The sequence below is a fragment of the Arachis ipaensis genome, chromosome B09 (genome assembly GCF_000816755.2).
Source record: "Arachis ipaensis cultivar K30076 chromosome B09, Araip1.1, whole genome shotgun sequence".
NCBI classification, from domain to species: Eukaryota; Viridiplantae; Streptophyta; class Magnoliopsida; order Fabales; family Fabaceae; genus Arachis; species Arachis ipaensis.
The window spans coordinates 134176661-134195246 of record NC_029793.2 but is presented as its reverse complement, the minus strand read 5'-3'; the positions used below and the strand labels follow the sequence as shown (position 1 = coordinate 134195246).

Genomic DNA, 18586 nt, shown 5'->3' with positions numbered 1-18586 from the left:
TTGTACATATAAAAAAGTTTTTTTAAAAAAAGATAAAGAATTCATGTAAATAAAAAATTCAAATAATTTTTTATTTTATATATATTAAACTTAGAGTTAGAACACAATCTAATAATCATGATAATTATTATTTATAAGTAAGAATATAAGACTTTGATTTAAAAAGTTATGTAATTTTAAAGGCCAAAATTTATGGGACTTATAAATAGATACGATCAATCTTATATTTTGGAGAAAGGACTTTTTTTGTCCAGCAATTATTTTATACTTTGGGGCTTCTTGAGAAATTTTTAGAGAAGGGTATTATTCTGCCTGATTTTAGCAAGTTTCTTTTCGAATTCATTTGCCCTATTAATCATTGGTTCAATTCGGTAAAAGTCTCGGTTAGATGGGTTTCATAATCTAAGACTTTCTTTTGTCTATCAGCTAAGGAAATCTCAACCTTGTCACTTCGATCTTTAACCTCTTTCATTTCCTTTTGATGGAACTCAAGCTCGTTCTGACACGAGAAAAGTTTTTTTATGTGATTGATAAAAAATGCAAGTGATTTGATATGATCAGAAGGATCTTGAAGGAAAATATTGGACTCAAAATCTAGTTAAGTGCAGCATCAAGACCATCTTGTGAGAACCATGCATCAACAGGATTGGCAAGCAAAAGTTTTAGTTTTTGAAGGAGATCAAGAATATTAGGATCAATGGAATTTTTTGTCACATTTGGATCATGTGTGCCTTCAAGAGGGTTAGGAACTTGTAGATTCTAATCTAAATGAACTAATTTGTTCTCAGAACTCGATAGCTTGGTTTCTTTGTCTTTGGAGATCTTCGAGATGACTCCAAAAAGCTCACTCAACACGTCATCACCCTGACTGAGATTGATAGTTTCTTCCCTTTGATTATTGACTTCTGCACCTCCAGTTTGAAGCATGTGGGGAATTGGGTCTTGTGCAAAGGGTATGAGTTTGACCCTGTCAGAAGGAGTATCCACGATGACATCATGTGTGGTCGATGGAGCTTCGATGACAACTCCAGTTTGTAACAAATCTGTCTAAACATCTTTTGTCTTCTTTGGCTCAGTATTGATTGGTGGGATCGAGTTAGTTCTGGAAGATGTAAAAGATAATTGATGAATGGTGGGACGCTGGTACTAGTTCTCCTGGGAGAAGGAGTCATTTCCTGCATACAAACTTTTCGATAAAGAGGTTGTAGTTTTTTCTTTTTATACATATATGAAAAAAGAAAGCGCAAATATCTTGGTAGCTTCAAAATCTGCAATGTTGTGAGAACTGGAAGAGATATCTTCAGAGTCAGCTTCGAAACCTCTAGTGTTCGATGGAGAAGTTTTGGTATTTGAATTTTCTAAAGGGGTTTCGACAGACTTGCTGATGTGTTGTTATTTAGCCTAAGAAAATGAAAAGTTTTTTAGATAACCTTAATTGCAAATATAAGTAAGAAAGTAATAGAAATAGTTTGTTTTGATACCTCTACCAAATTTGATGCTGCATAAGAAGTTTTCGAAGCTTTCAATTTTTTTCTTGGAGCTTTCGAGGATTTTGCTTTCCTCTTCGAGACAGCAATGATGGCAGACTTTTCACCCATGCTTGAGCAAATCAACATACCTTCAAGAATCTCTTCAAGGCTGCGATTGTATTGAGAATAATATTTTTTCCACCAAACAAGAAAAGATTTGGTCACATATCGACTCGGGACAAATTCAATTGCTTCGTACTCAGATCGATGACCTTTGTTGTGCTTTAGTTCTCGAGTTATAAGTGACATGGAGCTGTAGATTTTTTGGCCCAGTTGACTTGATAATTTTGAACCGAATGGAGCTGGAAAGGCTTAAGAAAATTTTATTTGTCGAGCCACAAAATGAAGAGCATGTAAAGTGACTCAATATTGGTCCTTTTTGTACATAGGAATGCCAGTAATGGAAACTTGGATGGCAATATAATTGCTCCAGTTTCTGTCATTTGAACATTACACCTTCTCATTATTGTCCTTTGAAATTCTTGGTGCTCGAAATTAAGTAGGACCACATTTTTTATCGGAAAAAGATGCAAAGTTAAGCTTCCCGTTCTGAAAGATTTTTGCATGGTAAAATCTGGTAAAGACTCCCCAAAAAAGATCTCTAATTTTGGGACCAGGAAAAGTTGGTTTCAAAGATGTAAGGTGGATGCCTTTAATGATTTGTTTAGCTGAAATAAGGACGCCATCAACTTCCATAAACTTCTCAAAAACTGCATTCACCCACAATTGAAGGAGCCAGAGTGGTCCCCCCTGCATTGAGAGGAGATCGATTTTCGAGTCTTGTTACCATGTGACCAAGCTCATCATACAGGTTACCTAAGAGTAGTTTAGAAAGACATAAGGTCGATCAACTCTTGTGGATCAGTTCAGCAAAAGATTGATAGAATCCTTACATGGTGACACTTCGAGAACAAAAAACTACAACATTATTCAACCAAAAACATAAAAAGACTACGTGCTCATAATCATAAATGGGGTCTTTACCTTGACCCATGTTATTTTTTATAAATTTCACGTAAGAAGAGCTTTACCAGTTGATTTTGTACTTCTTTGTTGGTTCCATGTTAGGGGAAATATCGATCTCCGAAGGAGTTAGCCCTGTGATAATGGCTACATCGAAAAGGGTAGAGCAAACCATACCGCATGGCAAATGAAGGTTATTAGTCGACTGACTCCAAAAGTATAACGTAGCTCCGATCATCCAATGATAAGTAGTGAGTTGGTACTAAGACAGGCGAAGGAGGTCATATATGTCACATCAGGTCCAAAAATCATTATTTTCTAGTTCAATCCTTTTGAACCAGGCCATATAGTTAATATTTTTCGAAGAAATTTTGGAGTTATTTCGAAATGGTTTTGTATGATCATCAAAGGGAGCCATATAAATGTCCTTTTTTATTAACAGTTCTTGGCTAAGGAGAGAAGGAAAAAAAAGAAAGGACTTGATCAATCTCAGAGGGGGAAGTAAAGGGCTCACGAACCAATGCATTTAGTCCTTAACACCAAAAGAGAAAAGAATTTTTTGTGCATTGACGGCATCAACAGAATCTTCAATTGCATGGGTTTTCCTCCATGGTTTTTTTCCCTTTTGTGGAAGGAGAAAGATTGCTACTTGTAGCTATAGTGATTCTAGAAAATAAGCAGCGGCGAGATAAGTGAAATGAAAAATACTCCTTTATAGAAATAAATATATGTAATTGATAGCTCAAACGTTAATGGTAAGTATATGAAAATACCTTGAGGAAAGAGAGTAGATGGGTTTGAATATCACGAGTAGTAAGGAACTTTATAGAGAAAGTGTTTTTTTTTTCGGATGTTGAACAAGAAAGATGAAAGGATATGGCACTAGGAAGGAGAAGATACGCAACGGGGAATTTTCTGAAAAAGTGTTAAAAGCTAGTGGAGTGGTATTTATAATTTGGAATTGAAAAGGATCAACGTCCGAAATTAATGAAAAAGTGTGCATGATGGGACACGCATTTAATGGGTGTGACGAAATGAAGTGGTTTCCAAAATTTGGTATCAATTGGGGATCCTAAACATTTTGTGTTTAAATTTTATTCTCTTTATGTTTTAAATAAAAGAGAAGGAAAGTTCTATTGAATCGACACATTCTTTGTTTTAAGAAAGGAATCGTTGATTCAAGGGGGTAATTTATTGGCTAAAAATAATAATGAACAAATCGAAGACATTTGTCTGGACTATGTCGAGAAGGTGCTCAAGGTGATCGAAGGAAAATCATCGATGAGCAAATTAGGTTGATCAAAGATGCATATCGAAAATGAGGATCTGTGATTGAAGCAATGGGGAGGCTACTAATTAAGGCAGTTGAAGACGGTTATCACACTATCGTTATGGTAGAAACAGTTATGTTTGGTTTTCTTGTATGTGGAGCACGTGAAAGAATTTTGATTGGTTGAAAATGGCTATAAATAGACACAGCTTAGAAGGAATAGAGGTTATAATTCATTTTCAGAAAAAGCTATTGCAATATCACATCTCCAGAAACTTTCTGATCTTGCTTAGAGTTCATTTTTCTGTAGAGTTCCTTCCATAGTCTTCACTTTCATTTCAATTCCTTTTGCAAATTTTCTTTCCAGCAATTTATTTTCTCTTCAACGTCTTTTTCTTTCTTTCTTTGATTTCCATGTATTTGAATTTTAAAGTCCTTTGATCATGCCAAAGGCGATTTATTACTTTCTTTCAACTTTGCTATTTACTTTGTTTCTCTTGTATCTTTTTTATTCCAAACTTTGTAGCTTTTATCTTTAGTTTCTACATTCTTTTGTTTTTATCATTAGTCCAACAAAAATGTTTGATGCACAATTAAAAACTGAAATCCTTAAAAATAAGTAGGTTTCGCTCCTAAATTCATTAAAAATTGAACCAACTCATATTTTGCTAAAAATCTGTATAACAATAATAATATTATATATACAAGTATTTTTGACAGCTAAATTAATTAAGTTAAAAAAAGGTAGAGAAGATGCTGAAATTAAAATTAAACAATTTATTCAAACCGATCAAATTTTATCATGTTAGTTTTCATTCTCTCTTAAACCCGAATTAATTTAACTCGTGTAAACCTCTAATAATATCATCAATAATTGGATTTTCTGGAGGTAGTTTTAATGAGCCCTCACTTGAGGATGCCCATTAATTGTTTCATCTTTGTAAGTGTAACTTTCTTATCTATTACTATTAGATTTAATCCTTCTTTTGTCGGGAAAACATTAAAATTATTCTATTATTATATTTTTAAAATGTACTTTAAGGCACAAAATTAGTTAAATCTTAGATTTAATTCTTCTTTTGTCGAAAAAAAAGAAAAAAAAAACAATCAATGTTGTTTTCTCATCATTTATTATGTATAGCAGTACTAATTTAATATGGTCGTTGTACGACAGTGTCGATCAATTCACATGGCATTACCTGTAAGGTGGGAACCGGTCCGGAAAGCTAAGATAAAATGGACGATTGTGAAGGTATCTGGATGGCATTTTGGATTAGATACAACTTTAGTAATACTACAATAGATCATTAAAAGTTTCCGATAAAAATTTAGTAACGCATAAAAATATTTACCTTTTACTTTTGTTTCGTTACATTAAAAAATATTTTGAAATAGAAAAAAATCATCTTAAATATTGTCAAAATTGTATAGCTATTATAAATTTATAATCAACATAATAGTCATCATAGCACCCGCCATATAATTATTACAAATAGATTAGTAGTCCGAGTAATTTTGGAAATATTTAAAAATATATAACAAAAGAAACCGATTTTTTTGGTACCATGTTCAATGGTTACACATTTTGGTGACTAAGATGAATAATCATATTATGTGTATATTAAAATTAATTATTAAAATTAGTTATTATATCTGCATCCTAACTCCTAAGCCTACGCATTTATATGTGTGTTAGACAATTAATTTTACGGTAAAAAACATCTATATATGTAATACAAATCTTCTTATATTTATTTTCAAACTACTTGTGCGTGGCACTAGGTATTCTAGTTTCTAACTCATAAATCATAATTCATGTACGTCATGGGGACCAAAAAAACAGATCGCTGCCTCGCCATTATCTAATTCGGATTCGTCATCTAGTTCCATGCATAGTTGTTTCTCCGTTAACAATTATTTCTCTGGAAAGTTGGAGCCATTATGAACAATAATTGAGACAAAAGTATAGATTAAAAATTTAGAATAGCCGACAAGAAGATAACATAGAAAAATATAAAAAAATAACAAATAATGTTATCAATATTTTATTTTATTTTTCACGGTTTCTCTTAACTTAAGAAGTCAGGCCAATAATTAATTCGTTATGAATCTGAGTTCCACTTAAAAGTATATCGATAAAGATTAATCCGTGACATTTGATTAAGTGGACTAGTGAGCTAACCACTAGAACAACCCGACTTTATTATAATTTTTATTATTAAAATTTAAAATTTAAAATTTTATAGTTTTAAATTATTTGAATAAAAATAGATAACATAAATACGTTTATTTCAAATAAAAATATTTTTTAAAATATATCTAAATATATTTAAAATTTAATAAAAATACTTTATTTTTAAAAAATACTTTTTTTTTGCTCAAATAACTCAATTTAAACCAACACTTAACCATCTGCTTGAAAATATTTGACATAACTTACTATTATTTTTTTTCTTGTCTCAACTGTGGTTGACCCTCTTGAGTCAGTGTATCTTCCTGCTCAATTCAGAAAACCAAGGCTGAACGATGACGCAAGAAATTCATGCTTTACAAATGATGCTATCTTAGTAATCATTATTAATGCTGGGATAATTTACCAAAATAAAATATTTTGCCTTTAAATTTACTAGAATACAACTTTTACATAATGGATACCAAAATACAATTTTTTCATAAAGTATGTAAACCGCAAGAAGGGACCCACAGTTTATAATTGAACGTAAACCGCTACAAGGATCTCGCGGTTTACGTTGGAAGCGCAAATGAATAGAATTCGCGGTAGGGTGTCACGGTTTCTGTGTGAATGGTGAATGGGCATAAACCGCTACAGTGGTCCAGTGGTTTATGCTTTGGCAAATTCGCCTATATATATATACCCCACAAGAGGGAATGGTGCATTTGTAGAGAGTCATTTTCACACCTTCACAAATGGATAGTGAGGAGAGTTTTTTTGTTCTAGTCCACTATTCTAGTAAAATAAAAAAAAAAAGTAAAAGGCATGGTGTTAAGTTCAAGGATAAAGAACCATTGAGCGTTTTTATCCGATCGACAAATACTTTGTCAGATCTAAAGATGAGTATATTACAAAAGGCAGGGTTGTGTGGGGCCAAGTGGGTAAAGAAGGTGTTCTACAAGATTCCGATTGTGATTGTGTCAAGTGGTGTACAATACGAAATATTTGTGATAGGGTTGGACGAAGACATGCAGATTTCCGGAGGTGAGAATACACGAGTTGTATGCCAAGTTGGAAGATGGTGTTGACAGTTCTGGGGCTTCAGCGCCAAATCCTCAGTCGATGACGGTGGGGGTACTTCTACTTTGATTCCTGTCGTTGCACCTTGTTGTCTGTTGGCTGCACCTCCATCTGTTCCACCACCGACAGCTAGGTCCCTTAGTTTGATTACTGGTCTTTTTGGTGATGGTGAGCCAGATCATGTTGAAAAGGTGATGCCGGAAGATGATTCGGACAATGAGCCCGATCACATATTGGAGGATAGTGAGGAGGATACTCCGGGGGGAGGGGGCACCAGCACGTCAGGGGCCATCCAGCTTTGGGTCGCACCAACAACCGCCACATTTCTCCGCATTGAACTTGGAAGCAGTGGGCCAGTAGCCGGACATAGATCCCACCTTCGAAGGCCAAGGATTACACGAAGGAAATCCTTCTGGAAAATTTCAGATTAGCCAATCTTTCCAGACTAAGGAAGAAGCTGTGTTAAGTGTTAAGGATTATAGCATCCGTCGTGGAGTTCAGTATCGGGTGATGGAGTCAGATCATCTGAAGTATCATGAGAGATGCAAGGAGTTTGGTAACGGCTGCACGTGGATGATTGGCATCACACGTCGGTAGCACAAGGGTCATTGGAAAGTTAGAAAGTACAACGGACCTCACACTTACTTGGCCACGTCGATTTCAAGAGACCACCGACAGCTCGATCACCACGCAAAATTTGTGTGAGGATCTTTCCATTGGTTAGGGCGGATGCTGCGGTTACGATGAAGGTGTTGTAAGAAGCTACTGAGTCAACCTATGGATTCAGGCCTAGTTATAGGAAGGTGTGGATGGCAAAACAGAAGGCAGTTGCAGATCTACGGGGATTGGAAAGAGTCGTATGCCGAGTTGCCTCTCGTTGGATCCTTGGGGTGCAAGCAACGATGGAGGGAACCGTTGCATTGTTGAAGACTTCTCCAGTGAGTGTAGGTGATCAGGTTAATGAGTCTACGGAGTACTTTCACCATTTTTTCTGGACATTCCCTCTATGCATTGAGGCATTTAGGCATTGCAAGCCACTAGTAAGCATTGACGGTACTCATCTGTATGGGAAGTATGGCAGGACTTTGCTTTTGGCTATTGTGCAAGATGGAAACTCGAATATCTTGCCCGTTGCATTTGCGCTTGTGGAGGGGGAGAATGCAGAGTCGTGGGCCTTTTTCTTATCCTAACTACCGCAGCCGGATACTACACAAAATATTATATGAAATATAATAACTAAAAAAAACTAACATCTTTGTTTCTGCTGCCGGCAACGTGCACAACACTGTTGAGCCCGTAAAGACTGCGTTCGTCCGCCATAGTCTCGCCCCCAACAAAATCAAGAAACCCACACTTTCCTCTCTCCCTCTCTCTAGAAAACGTCTCTTTCTCTCTCTAAGATATGAAAGTGACTCAAACTGAATAATCCGTGACACCCTAACGCGTATTTATGCCAAAGCATAAATCGCTGGACCCCTGTAGCGGTTTCTGCCCATTCACCATTCACACAGAAACCGCGACACCCCTACCGCGGATTCTGTTCATTTGCTCTTCCAACGTAAACCGCGAGATCCCTGTAGCGGTTTACGTTCATTTGTAAACTGTGGGTCTCCTGTTGCGGTTTACAAGGTTTATGGGAAAGTTTTATTTTGGTATCCATTATGCAAAAGTTATATTCTGTTAAATTTAGAGGCCAAATGTTTTATTTTAGTAAATTTCCCTTAATGCTGTAGTGAATTGAGGGGGTGGATAACTGCATTGTAACATATAACATAGTATAAGAATAGACAAAAATATTGAAAGAGAGCTATATTGTGTAGAATTTACATTTTAGAAGGAGCTATTGGCTCTGTTGGTGTGTTTTCAGCAGGTTGATGAAATTGTGGAGTGTTGGAGAATTACAGAAAAAGAATTAAATTAAAAAAATAATTGCACCTCAATTCAAAAGAAATACACTAAAATAAGAACCAAATACACTTCTATATAAAAGATATTTAAACCCTTAAACCATGAACAAATAAACCCAAAGACAAACCAAATACATTAAAAGCATTATTTCTTACGCATTAATTTTTTTTCTTCTTTAAATTCCTCGCTGAGAGAATTTGCAGGGATTGGTTGATTTTGCAGAGGGCTTGATGTCGTTGTCTTTGATGGAGGTGCACATATTTGAAGTGGAAGTCTAATGAAGAGAAAAATAAAAAGTTAATAAACTTTTTTAAAATAGAAGAATAGAAGGTTGAAATTAAGTTGGAAAACTCACATATCGAGCAATTCAGATTGTGAATGTATCTCTTTTTGAAGAACAATTATTTTTTCTTGAGCTGGGTCATTGTACGATTCTTCTTGTTCCCCCAACCTTAAATACACTGAAATCATGTCAGAATACACCTCAAGCATAGAAACACAACCTCTGTTTTATGAGAACTTACATAGTTGTAGTTTTTTTTTTCTTGAATAAATCATTAAAGGGCTTTTTTTTTCTAAAAAAAATATATACAGAATCAGAAGTAGAACATGGTAACACAAGAATTAAGGAAATACAATAGAAATAGAAATTATATGTTATCACTTGGTTTATTTATATTGCTCTGATTTGTTTGTGTTTGAAAGACAGGATCATTTTTACTTACCAAGTACACATCCAGCATTCTAAGGCAAAATAAACATTGTTCAGTAAAATTAGAATAATTAGTTACATCAGGATTTAAGAAATGTTATCAAATAAAGGATCTTACATTTGGGAACAATCATAGTGAGATTCTGTGGAGCAGAGCCCACCTTCTGGTATATCTGTCATTTTTTCCTGCATCCTGGGAAAGCAACCAATCATCAGCCACCAAAAATATAGTAAAATTGCCAAAATACATCGAAAAGCAACATACCTTTTTGCAGGTTTGTCATTTGTTTTCTTCTTTTTTGCTTCTCTTAAAAATTTTTGTGTTTGTTCAGTTCTGACAGTACAAATAAAATTATGTTAACAAATAAAATTTTGATGAAAAAGAAAAGATAGCTTTAAAATGTCTCTTACTCGTCATCGGATTCAATTTCTTTTTTAGAAGATGAATCCTCAATAATGTGATTTTTTTATTGCATCCTGAAAATTAAAGAATTATCAATCAAACAAACACAACAAAATTGATTAAATACCCCCCTAAAGCAATGTATACGTTTTTGTAGGAATCTAAACTTTTTTCTTCGATTTTTCTTTTGTTATTCGCTCCAATTCTTCACTTCTGACAATAAATTGGAAACATTCTGTTAATACATAAAATTTTGATATAAACAGAAAATATAGCATTCCAATGATAATTTGAGAATCTTACTCATCATCAGATTCAATTTGGATTTCAGAAGATAAATCCTGAACAATTTGCTTCCTCTTTTTGTATATCATTCTGGACAACAAACAGTCATGAGGCAAAAAATATAGTAAAAACGACGAAATAAACTTAAAAATAATACTTACCTTTTTGCTTTTATAGTTGGTTGTTTTCTTGCTTTTGGTGGCTCCTTTGAATCTTGTTCAGAATCAGACTAAGAGGAAGTACCACTATCACTTTCCGATGAAATGTCCTTATTCTTTTGTGTCTTTTCCTTTTTTCCTTCTTTTTTTTTATTCTCGTCAATTTTTCTTTCAGCTTTGCCCTCTTGACAATGCCCTAAAAAAGGTAAAACATTAGTTTACATCATATACAAAAAGAAATACATCGGAATTAAAGAAATGTTTTTATTCAGCTACCGTATGACCCTTAATTTCAGCTTCTATCCTCTCAAGCAGTAACTCCTTAGTCCAATGCATCACCTAGGGTAATCCAGGGATTGCATATGCCGTCTTGTTTTTGTGTTTAGATTCGTGAAAGTATACAATTATCATACCATAGAGGTAGCTATCAACTGATTTTTTCCTTTTTAAGACGTGCTCACTTATGCCCTTGATGAGGAAGTCGAAGATATGGCCACCCCAATTCCGTATGGTGTCCACACAAAAAATCGGAGGCATGTGGATGGGAGAAATCTTGTTTATTGTTATCGGCAATAAGAACGACATTTGAATGAGGAGGATGAATGCCCTCTTGAACGTAAGTTGATCTTCATCACGGTCAACACCTATTTTCATCATCAAGTCTGTTAATTGCTTCAATGTTTTGCCTTAGAAGCTTCTATAAACTTCTTTGTCCTCCTCAGTAAACTCTTTAAAATTAACTTTGCTTGGAAAGAGCACCCCTATTACAAAAGTAGCAAAACAAGATCACCAATTACACTCAAATTCACTTGAAATACACCGAAATACAGTTATATACACCTCTATTATAACAGTTAATGCAATCAGTTACCAGATGTGTAAGACCCCTAAATTTTTAAAAGTTACTAATTAATTATTTATGATGCATTATATTTATTTAAGACTATATTTTAGAGATTTTTATATAAAAGTTGAGTAAACTCTTATTTTTGATTTAGAGTTCTTATAATTGAAAAATAGTGAATATTTTATATGCCTTAATTTTAAATATTTATATTTTTAACCTTATTTTATAAATGAAAGGTATTTTAAAGATGGATATTTTATATTTTATTTAATTTTTAATTATTATCCTATCTTTTATTTATTTTATAAAATTCCTATCTTTTATTTATTTTATAAAATTACACTACTACACTTAAAATTTTAATAAAATATCTAACCTAAACCCTAATTTTATCTAAACCTAATTTTCTACCCTTACCCACACTAACACACACACGCCGCAGCCTCTCTCACTCACGGTCACACACACACAACACACACTCAACACATAACACAGCAGCTGAAGAAAGAAAGAAAGAAAAGAAAAGAAGAAAAAGAAAGAAAAGGGGAAGAGGGAAAGGGCCGCGGAGAGCAAGGAGAGGGGGAAGAAGGGAAGGCAGCGCGGTAGGCGTCACTACCACCATCACCGCTGCTGCTGACAGAGAAAAGAGGAGATCTGGGAGGGAGAGAAAGAGCGTGTAGTTGAGGGAGCAGAGAAGTCGCGCCGCCGCTGCACCACGCCTCAATGCCATTGTCGCATCGTCGTTGGACATTGGAGGGAGACCACGCCATTGAGCCGTCGCCACCGAACTGCTGTCGAGCAACAGAACCACGAAGAGAGAGAGAGTGTGCAAAGAGAGAGAGGAGGCCGGTTCTGCCACCACCGCCGCGTCTAGCCGCCGTCGCTTGCTCCGTCGCCGCTCCTGGAGGTGGGTGGCCGAGCTTCTACTGCCGTCGAGATCCACTGCCATTTCAGTTGCCATTGCCGGGTCCAGTCGCCATTGCTGGAAGGATGGCTGCCCTCGCCGATCTGCCCGCCGCCGTTTATGCTTGCTGTTGCGTCGCCGGAGCTCCACGCCGCCGCGGCTGCCACCAGAAACCGCCACTAAAGCCTAGGTCTACTTGGTAAGCTCTAATCTTGCCTCAGATCTTCTTTTCTGTTAGGTTGGTTCTATCGTAAGTTGTTGCTAAGGTTGTCTACGTCAGGTTATACAGTCATCGCGAGTTTCTCTTTTGTACACTGCCGTTGGAGCCACCATCCCGCTGCTGCCACCTTTGCTCTGAGCCGCTGTTATAGCGAGTGTTGTTGTCGTTGCGGCTACTCAGTTTAGTTGTTCCTCTTTAGTACGGTAAGCTATTCCTTGTTTCAGTTTTGAACTATTTCAGTTGCTGTTCTATTATATGTTGTTAAGATTCCTGCGACGTTAATGTTTTAGGATTTAGTCTTCGGGGCCACATGTTGTGATTAAGGTTGCTTCTGTTGTGGCGGAAGCGAGTGGAACTAAGGTCACAGTTGTCATTGTTGCAGTTTTCGGGCCGAGGAAAAAGGTTTATGTGTTTCGACTTGTCGAGGTAGGGGTTTTCTTAAAACTTGTTTTATATTACAGAATTGTTATAAATAGATAATGAAGTGAAAAATATATTTCTGTGATTTTATTTGCCTTATGGATGTGGTTGTTTGTTGGACTGAATTACTGATTGTTTGAGTGGTGTGCGGTTATTGATGAGAAATTGGTTTGTAGAGTATTTAGTTGAATCGTATGAAAAAGTGGTTTTTTTCATTGTTTTGGAGTTAATTTAATAATGTGAATGAATAGGCTTTGGAAATGATTTGAGATATGAAAAATGAATTGATTTCGGAAGCGGTTTGATTTTGAGTTGGTTTGATTTTATAAATGATTTAATATTGGAGCTGGTTTGACTTTGAAAAAAGATTTATTATTAGAATTGGTTGAATTTTGGAAAATGATTGAGATTTGGAAATGATTGAGGATGGTTGAGGAATGTTTGGATGGGACCCAAAAAAGGTGGCAATGTCCGAGTTTTAGAGGAAATGTTGCCGAAATTTTATAAAAATTGAAAGTTTCGTTTGGAATAGTTATTTAAAAAGATTTGGTTTTAAAGATTATAAGTTTTAAATTTGATTTATTTAGAAAAGAACAAATTATATTTTGAGTTGGGGTTGTTGAAGAACGGAATGGGAGGATGGATGATGATGATTGAATTTGAGTGAAGGATTATGAGAATTGATTTTAAAGTATATTCTTGAATGAATTTGGAAATGAGATATGAACTGATGAATGATGATAATATTGAGAATGATATGGATATTGATGAATTATGATTGAAATATTCATATGGCTTATTTATTTGAATTATCTGAGACACGAGTTTCCCTGGATAGACGCAGTGGCTTGCCACCACTTACTCCAGGTTGAGACTCAATACTCTGTTGATCCTACGACGTAAGGGTAACCGGGCACTTATAAACTCCCGGGAATGGTACTCCTATTGAGCGATTTGATATATATATGAGAAAAAACTATGCATAGACTCATGGGGATGCACGTCGGGGGACAGTCCAAGGGTTTAGCAAATCAGGCTTGTCGGGTTGGCTGTATAACCGACAGATGAGCTCATTAGGCATAGTATAGGCATGCATCATATGCATTTGTATGCTTTGCATGGGTTTGAATTTGTTTTTGTTTGCCTAATTGTTAAACTGTTATTACCTGCGACCTGAACTATTTGCTGTAACTGCTACCTAAACCTGTGCTTTCCTTGTTTGTTTTGCTTGTGTTTGTCCTGGTGTGCTACTTTTGAGAATGAGCTTTGGTGCTGAATTGATGATTGTATTGATTGATTGCGTGGTTGGTTTATGATTAAGATTTCCTTATAAGAAAAGAAAGGTTTTAGATTTCTAGATATTTAAATATTGATTTTCGAGAAAGGTTTTTAGATGACTAGTTGTTAGTTTTTAAAATATTCAAAGGGCGAACAATAATCACTGAGCTTAAAAATAGATTTCTCTTTAAATATCTTATTATGACAATTCTGAAACTCTGTGGTGAGACCGTGTGGTTAGATTCTCACCCCTTACAGCTTTATCTTTTTTAGGAGACGGATGAAAAAGCTCACGAAGGGTTGTATTGCGTTTCGCTTAGTCGATAATGATATTTAGTTTTTATTTATTTACCCCTTGCCATCAATATTATATTATGTAAGAGGGATAGGAGTTGTATGATTTGTATGTATATAATATGTATAAGTTATTTGAGTAAGAAGTTTTGTACATGTATATATTTGTTTTGTTTTATTTAAAAAGTATTCTTTTTCCGCTTTTCAAAAAAGAACAGTGATACGATTTCGAGTCAAAGGCTCCTATTTTGTTATTAACTATATGAAGTCGTCGTAATACTTCTTGCCATCAGAGAAGCGCAGCCAGAAGCGTGACATTCTGATAGTGAGGGTGTTACATGATGGTATCAGAGCGGTCATTCCTGTAGAGCCTGAGGAATGGACCGACTATGCTTTAATTGCATGTTCTGAGCATTTGTCATGTAATAGGTCTCGTTCAGATAACGAGAATTCGAGATTTATGCACATGACGGTCTATTGATTAATGCCATTAATCTTGCCTTACATAATTCCTAGTATTAAGTTTGGCTGGCTTAACACTAGTGAATTATGTATATGGAAGTACCAATGGGTTATCATAGATGATATGCGAGTCACAGATAATGCGAATCGTGGGTTTTGAGAACGTTAGAAACTATTTCTCAAAGTTACTCGGTTAAGTGTCTTATTTCTACTGATGCCATGTGACTTGTTCTCTTATAAGTTTACTTTAGAGTCCTCAATTGCTATTTCTTTTGGGAAGTAAGTTGATGTTTCTTCAATCTTATTCTTCTGTTCATATGCTCCCTCGTTTGATCCTAGACGCATATGTCTGCTTAACGTCCTTGGTGTGTTTATCTTTCTTTGTTTGAACTCTTTTCTTGATCCATGTATTATTTGGTACAATTTTGAATTTGTTTTGATGCAGTGTATTCCTTTAAGCCCCTATTCCGAGTTCTTTTTAAAAGAGTTGTGATTTAACTTTTCTCTTACTTGACTATATTTACAACCATTATTCTTAAAGCCTTTATAAAATCATTTTTGATTTGATATAACATTCTCTGAATAAAACTTTGAAAATTCTTTATGCAGTTAAAAATTATTTACTCCCAATACCTCGCCAGTTCTTTTATTAGTTTGTGAAAATATACTTATTTTAAAAATACAACTTGATTTTCCAACAACTATATTATAGCTTTTACAAATATATTTATTTGATTATGTATTTAGATATTCTTTAAAGAAAGATTTTTGTCTCTTTCCAGTTGATTCTCGTTTAATAAACTTCACCTAATTTATTTTTAATTTGAATTTAGTATAGTATAACACATTGTCTATACAATTGTTGTTCTTTTGAAAATGTTGGACTCGTGTCTTTTTTCTTATGAACGGACCAATTCCCTTCTTAAGCTTTTCATTTTTGTGAATGTCATATTTGATTCTGTTTTTAATTACTCTCTAACTTTTGTGAACGTCACCATTAGTCTTAGTTTTCCTTTTCTTGTGAATCTCATACTCATCCAAGTCAACTTAAATTCGTTTCCATTAAGTGCACCGTTTATCCTCTTATTTGTCTTTGTTTAGTCAGTGGTTCTTTCTCAAAAGTTCACTATTGATTGAGTTGTCTTTCCTTACGAGTTTTGTATTCTTTTAGATCGATTGAAAGCTTGTTTGATGTTTCATGCCTTGTGGATCTTGTTTGAACTCCCTTGATTTAAGATTCTTTCTCATATAACTTGATTTCTTTTTCGGTACACCTTAATATGCTTGAATGTCCCTAGGTGATGGCAATTTCAAGTGTATTCTTGAAGTTTTGATGTGAATTTTTTTTAAAAACAAATTTTGGAGTCCCTTCTTAAGAAATTTTAAATCAATTTTTCTCGCTTAATTCCATCCATAGCTATTCTTTAAATTGGACAAAGTTGTTTTAAAGTTGGCATGCGCTATTTTAAATGAAGTTTTAAAAAGCTTCCTTATTTAGCAGAAACCTGTTTGTTTACAACGCATCACTTATTTCCTTTACTAACCTATAAGAAAACTTTACCTCGAAATTTCTTTTCTAAATGGAGTTTGAATATGAACTTTGAAAGTTTGTGTAGTTTAAAATTTTACCCCAGACTTTCCTTTCCAACAAAATTTGACTCTTTCCAACCTTGCCGCGATTCCATTGCACAACTTTATTTGATTTAGTACCTACATGTCTTTCGAGAATGGTGAGACATTATTTTGGCCTTAACACAATTGAATTTCATTTTTTCAAGCCTCACCTATTCTGCCTTTTACTTGGAAACTATTCGGAGAAATACAATTTAATTTTTCTTTTAGCCATATTGCAGTTTTGATATATGTTTCTGTCATCCTTTTGCAAAATGTGGGTTGTATACCTTTTCTTCTAGAGCATGAGGTGATCTTCCTTAATTTTTTCATTCTTTATATTCAAATGTATTAGAAGGTATTCTTAATCATAAATTTTTAAACCTTGTGAGCGTCATCACTGACTCTAGTTAATCTTCTTCTATGATTTTATACTTCTTTAACTCAGCTTGACTTTGTTTCAAACTACCACACTGATTTTTCTTTTGTTGTTCCTATCGGTCTTCTCTGATTCGAGGGTCGTTCCTGAGGTTGTCAAACTGATTTTTCTTTCCGACCCTCTTCATTCCTTGTACATCCTCGATTACTTGTGACCCCAACAATTCTTTCAAATTCTTGTGGATATTGTCCTGGTCGCTTGTCCTTTTACTAAGATTTAGTACCCTTCTGATTAAACTCGGGGATTGATTTAATGTCACGTGCAACCTTTAGATAGTAATGCGATGCGTTGGTTCTTTAAGAAGTGGTTTAAGAATATGGAAGGTGAAGTGGTAAGTGTGCAACATTATGAGAAGTTGTGAGAGTTTTGTTCCTTGAAAAAAGTTACGGATGATTAGGCTTGTGACGGGTTAGGAGGTTGTGAAGTGACTGATGGAGTTGGGAGGTTGAAGTTTTGAAGTTGGTACGAGGTCTGTATGCAGACGTTATCCTGTTTGTTTATGTCAACCTGTTTTCAAACTTTTGCTATCTAGATACCGCTTTGTTTTTGCAAAAACCTAACTGGAACACTTGTACCTTCTTGTGCTTCAAGTTTTGGTTAGTAACCCGTGTGACATTCTTGTTTTGAACCATCTTGGCACTTTTACTTTAAACCACGCTTTTTCCTTACACCTAAGTTTTACAAATTATTTGATATTTGGGAAAATTATATACATATATCTGCCAAGACCTCTGCTTTTCTAAAGTATTCAAAACTATTTTAGTAATTTGTATATTAAGTCAATTTTCGAGGACAAAAATTTTTATAAGTGGGGTAGGATGTAAGACCCCTAAATTTTTAAAAGTTATTAATTAATTATTTATGATGCATTATATTTATTAAGACTATATTTTAGAGATTTTTATATAAAAGTTGAGTAAACTCTTATTTTTTATTTAGAGTTCTTATAATTGAAAAATAGTGAATATTTTATATGCTTTAATTTTAAATATTTATATTTTTAACTTTATTTTATAAATAAAGGAGAATTAATTTATCTATCTCCAGTTTTTATTTAATTAGCATTTAATTGAAACTAATTTACAAATTTGTAATTGAAAGGTATTTTAAAGATGAATATTTTATATTTAATTTTATTTTTAATTATTATCCTATCTTTTATTTATTTTATAAAATTACACTACTACACCTAAAGTTTTAATAAAATATCTAACATAACCCTAATTTTATCTAAACCTAATTTTCTACCCTTACCCACACTAACACACACACACACACACGCCGCACCCTCTCTCACTCACGGTCACACACACACAACACACACTCAACACATAACACAGCAACTGAAGAAAGAAAGAAAGAAAAGAAAGGAAGAAAAAGAAAGAAAAGGGGAAGAGGGAAGGGGACCGCGGAGAGCAAGGAGAGGGGGAAGAAGGGAAGGTGGCGCGGTGGGCGTCACTACCACCGTTGCCGCTGCTACTGACACAGAAGAGAGGAGATTTGGGAATAAGAGAAAGAACGCGGAGTTGAGGGAGCAGAGAAGTCGTGCCACCGCTGCACCACGCCTCAACGCCATCTTCGCGTCGTCCTCGGACCTTGGAGGGAGACCACACCACCGAGCCGTCACCGT

The 18586-nt window shown here is 34.8% G+C and overlaps 2 protein-coding genes across 4 annotated transcripts in view; both read left to right on the top strand.

The window, feature by feature from the left end:
• LOC107616425 lies at window positions 6835-8205 on the top strand. Its single transcript, XM_016318385.1, has 4 exons — window positions 6835-6979; window positions 7055-7371; window positions 7460-7608; window positions 7803-8205. Exons 1-4 carry the CDS (start codon window positions 6835-6837, stop codon window positions 8203-8205), a joined length of 1014 nt encoding a protein of 337 aa, XP_016173871.1.
• Window positions 12037-18586, top strand: part of LOC110266265 — an 8134-nt gene continuing 1584 nt past the window's right edge. For all 3 annotated transcript variants that reach the window (XM_021110581.1, XM_021110580.1, XM_021110579.1), the window contains exon 1: window positions 12037-12305. In XM_021110581.1, coding sequence (XP_020966240.1) covers window positions 12052-12305 — 254 coding nt within the window. In that variant the 5' untranslated portion in view covers window positions 12037-12051. The remainder of the gene's footprint in view (window positions 12306-18586) is intronic.

Excerpts from the sequence above, each read along its gene's own strand:
- LOC107616425 (XM_016318385.1), top strand. The coding sequence starts at position 6,835 with ATGAGTATATTACAAAAGGCAGGGTTGTGTGGGGCCAAGTGGGTAAAG. Across the intron at positions 6,980-7,054 it reads AGACATGCAGATTTCCGGAG|TCGATGACGGTGGGGGTACT; the intron begins GTGAGAATACAC and ends CCAAATCCTCAG. Across the intron at positions 7,372-7,459 it reads AACTTGGAAGCAGTGGGCCA|ACTAAGGAAGAAGCTGTGTT; the intron begins GTAGCCGGACAT and ends CAATCTTTCCAG.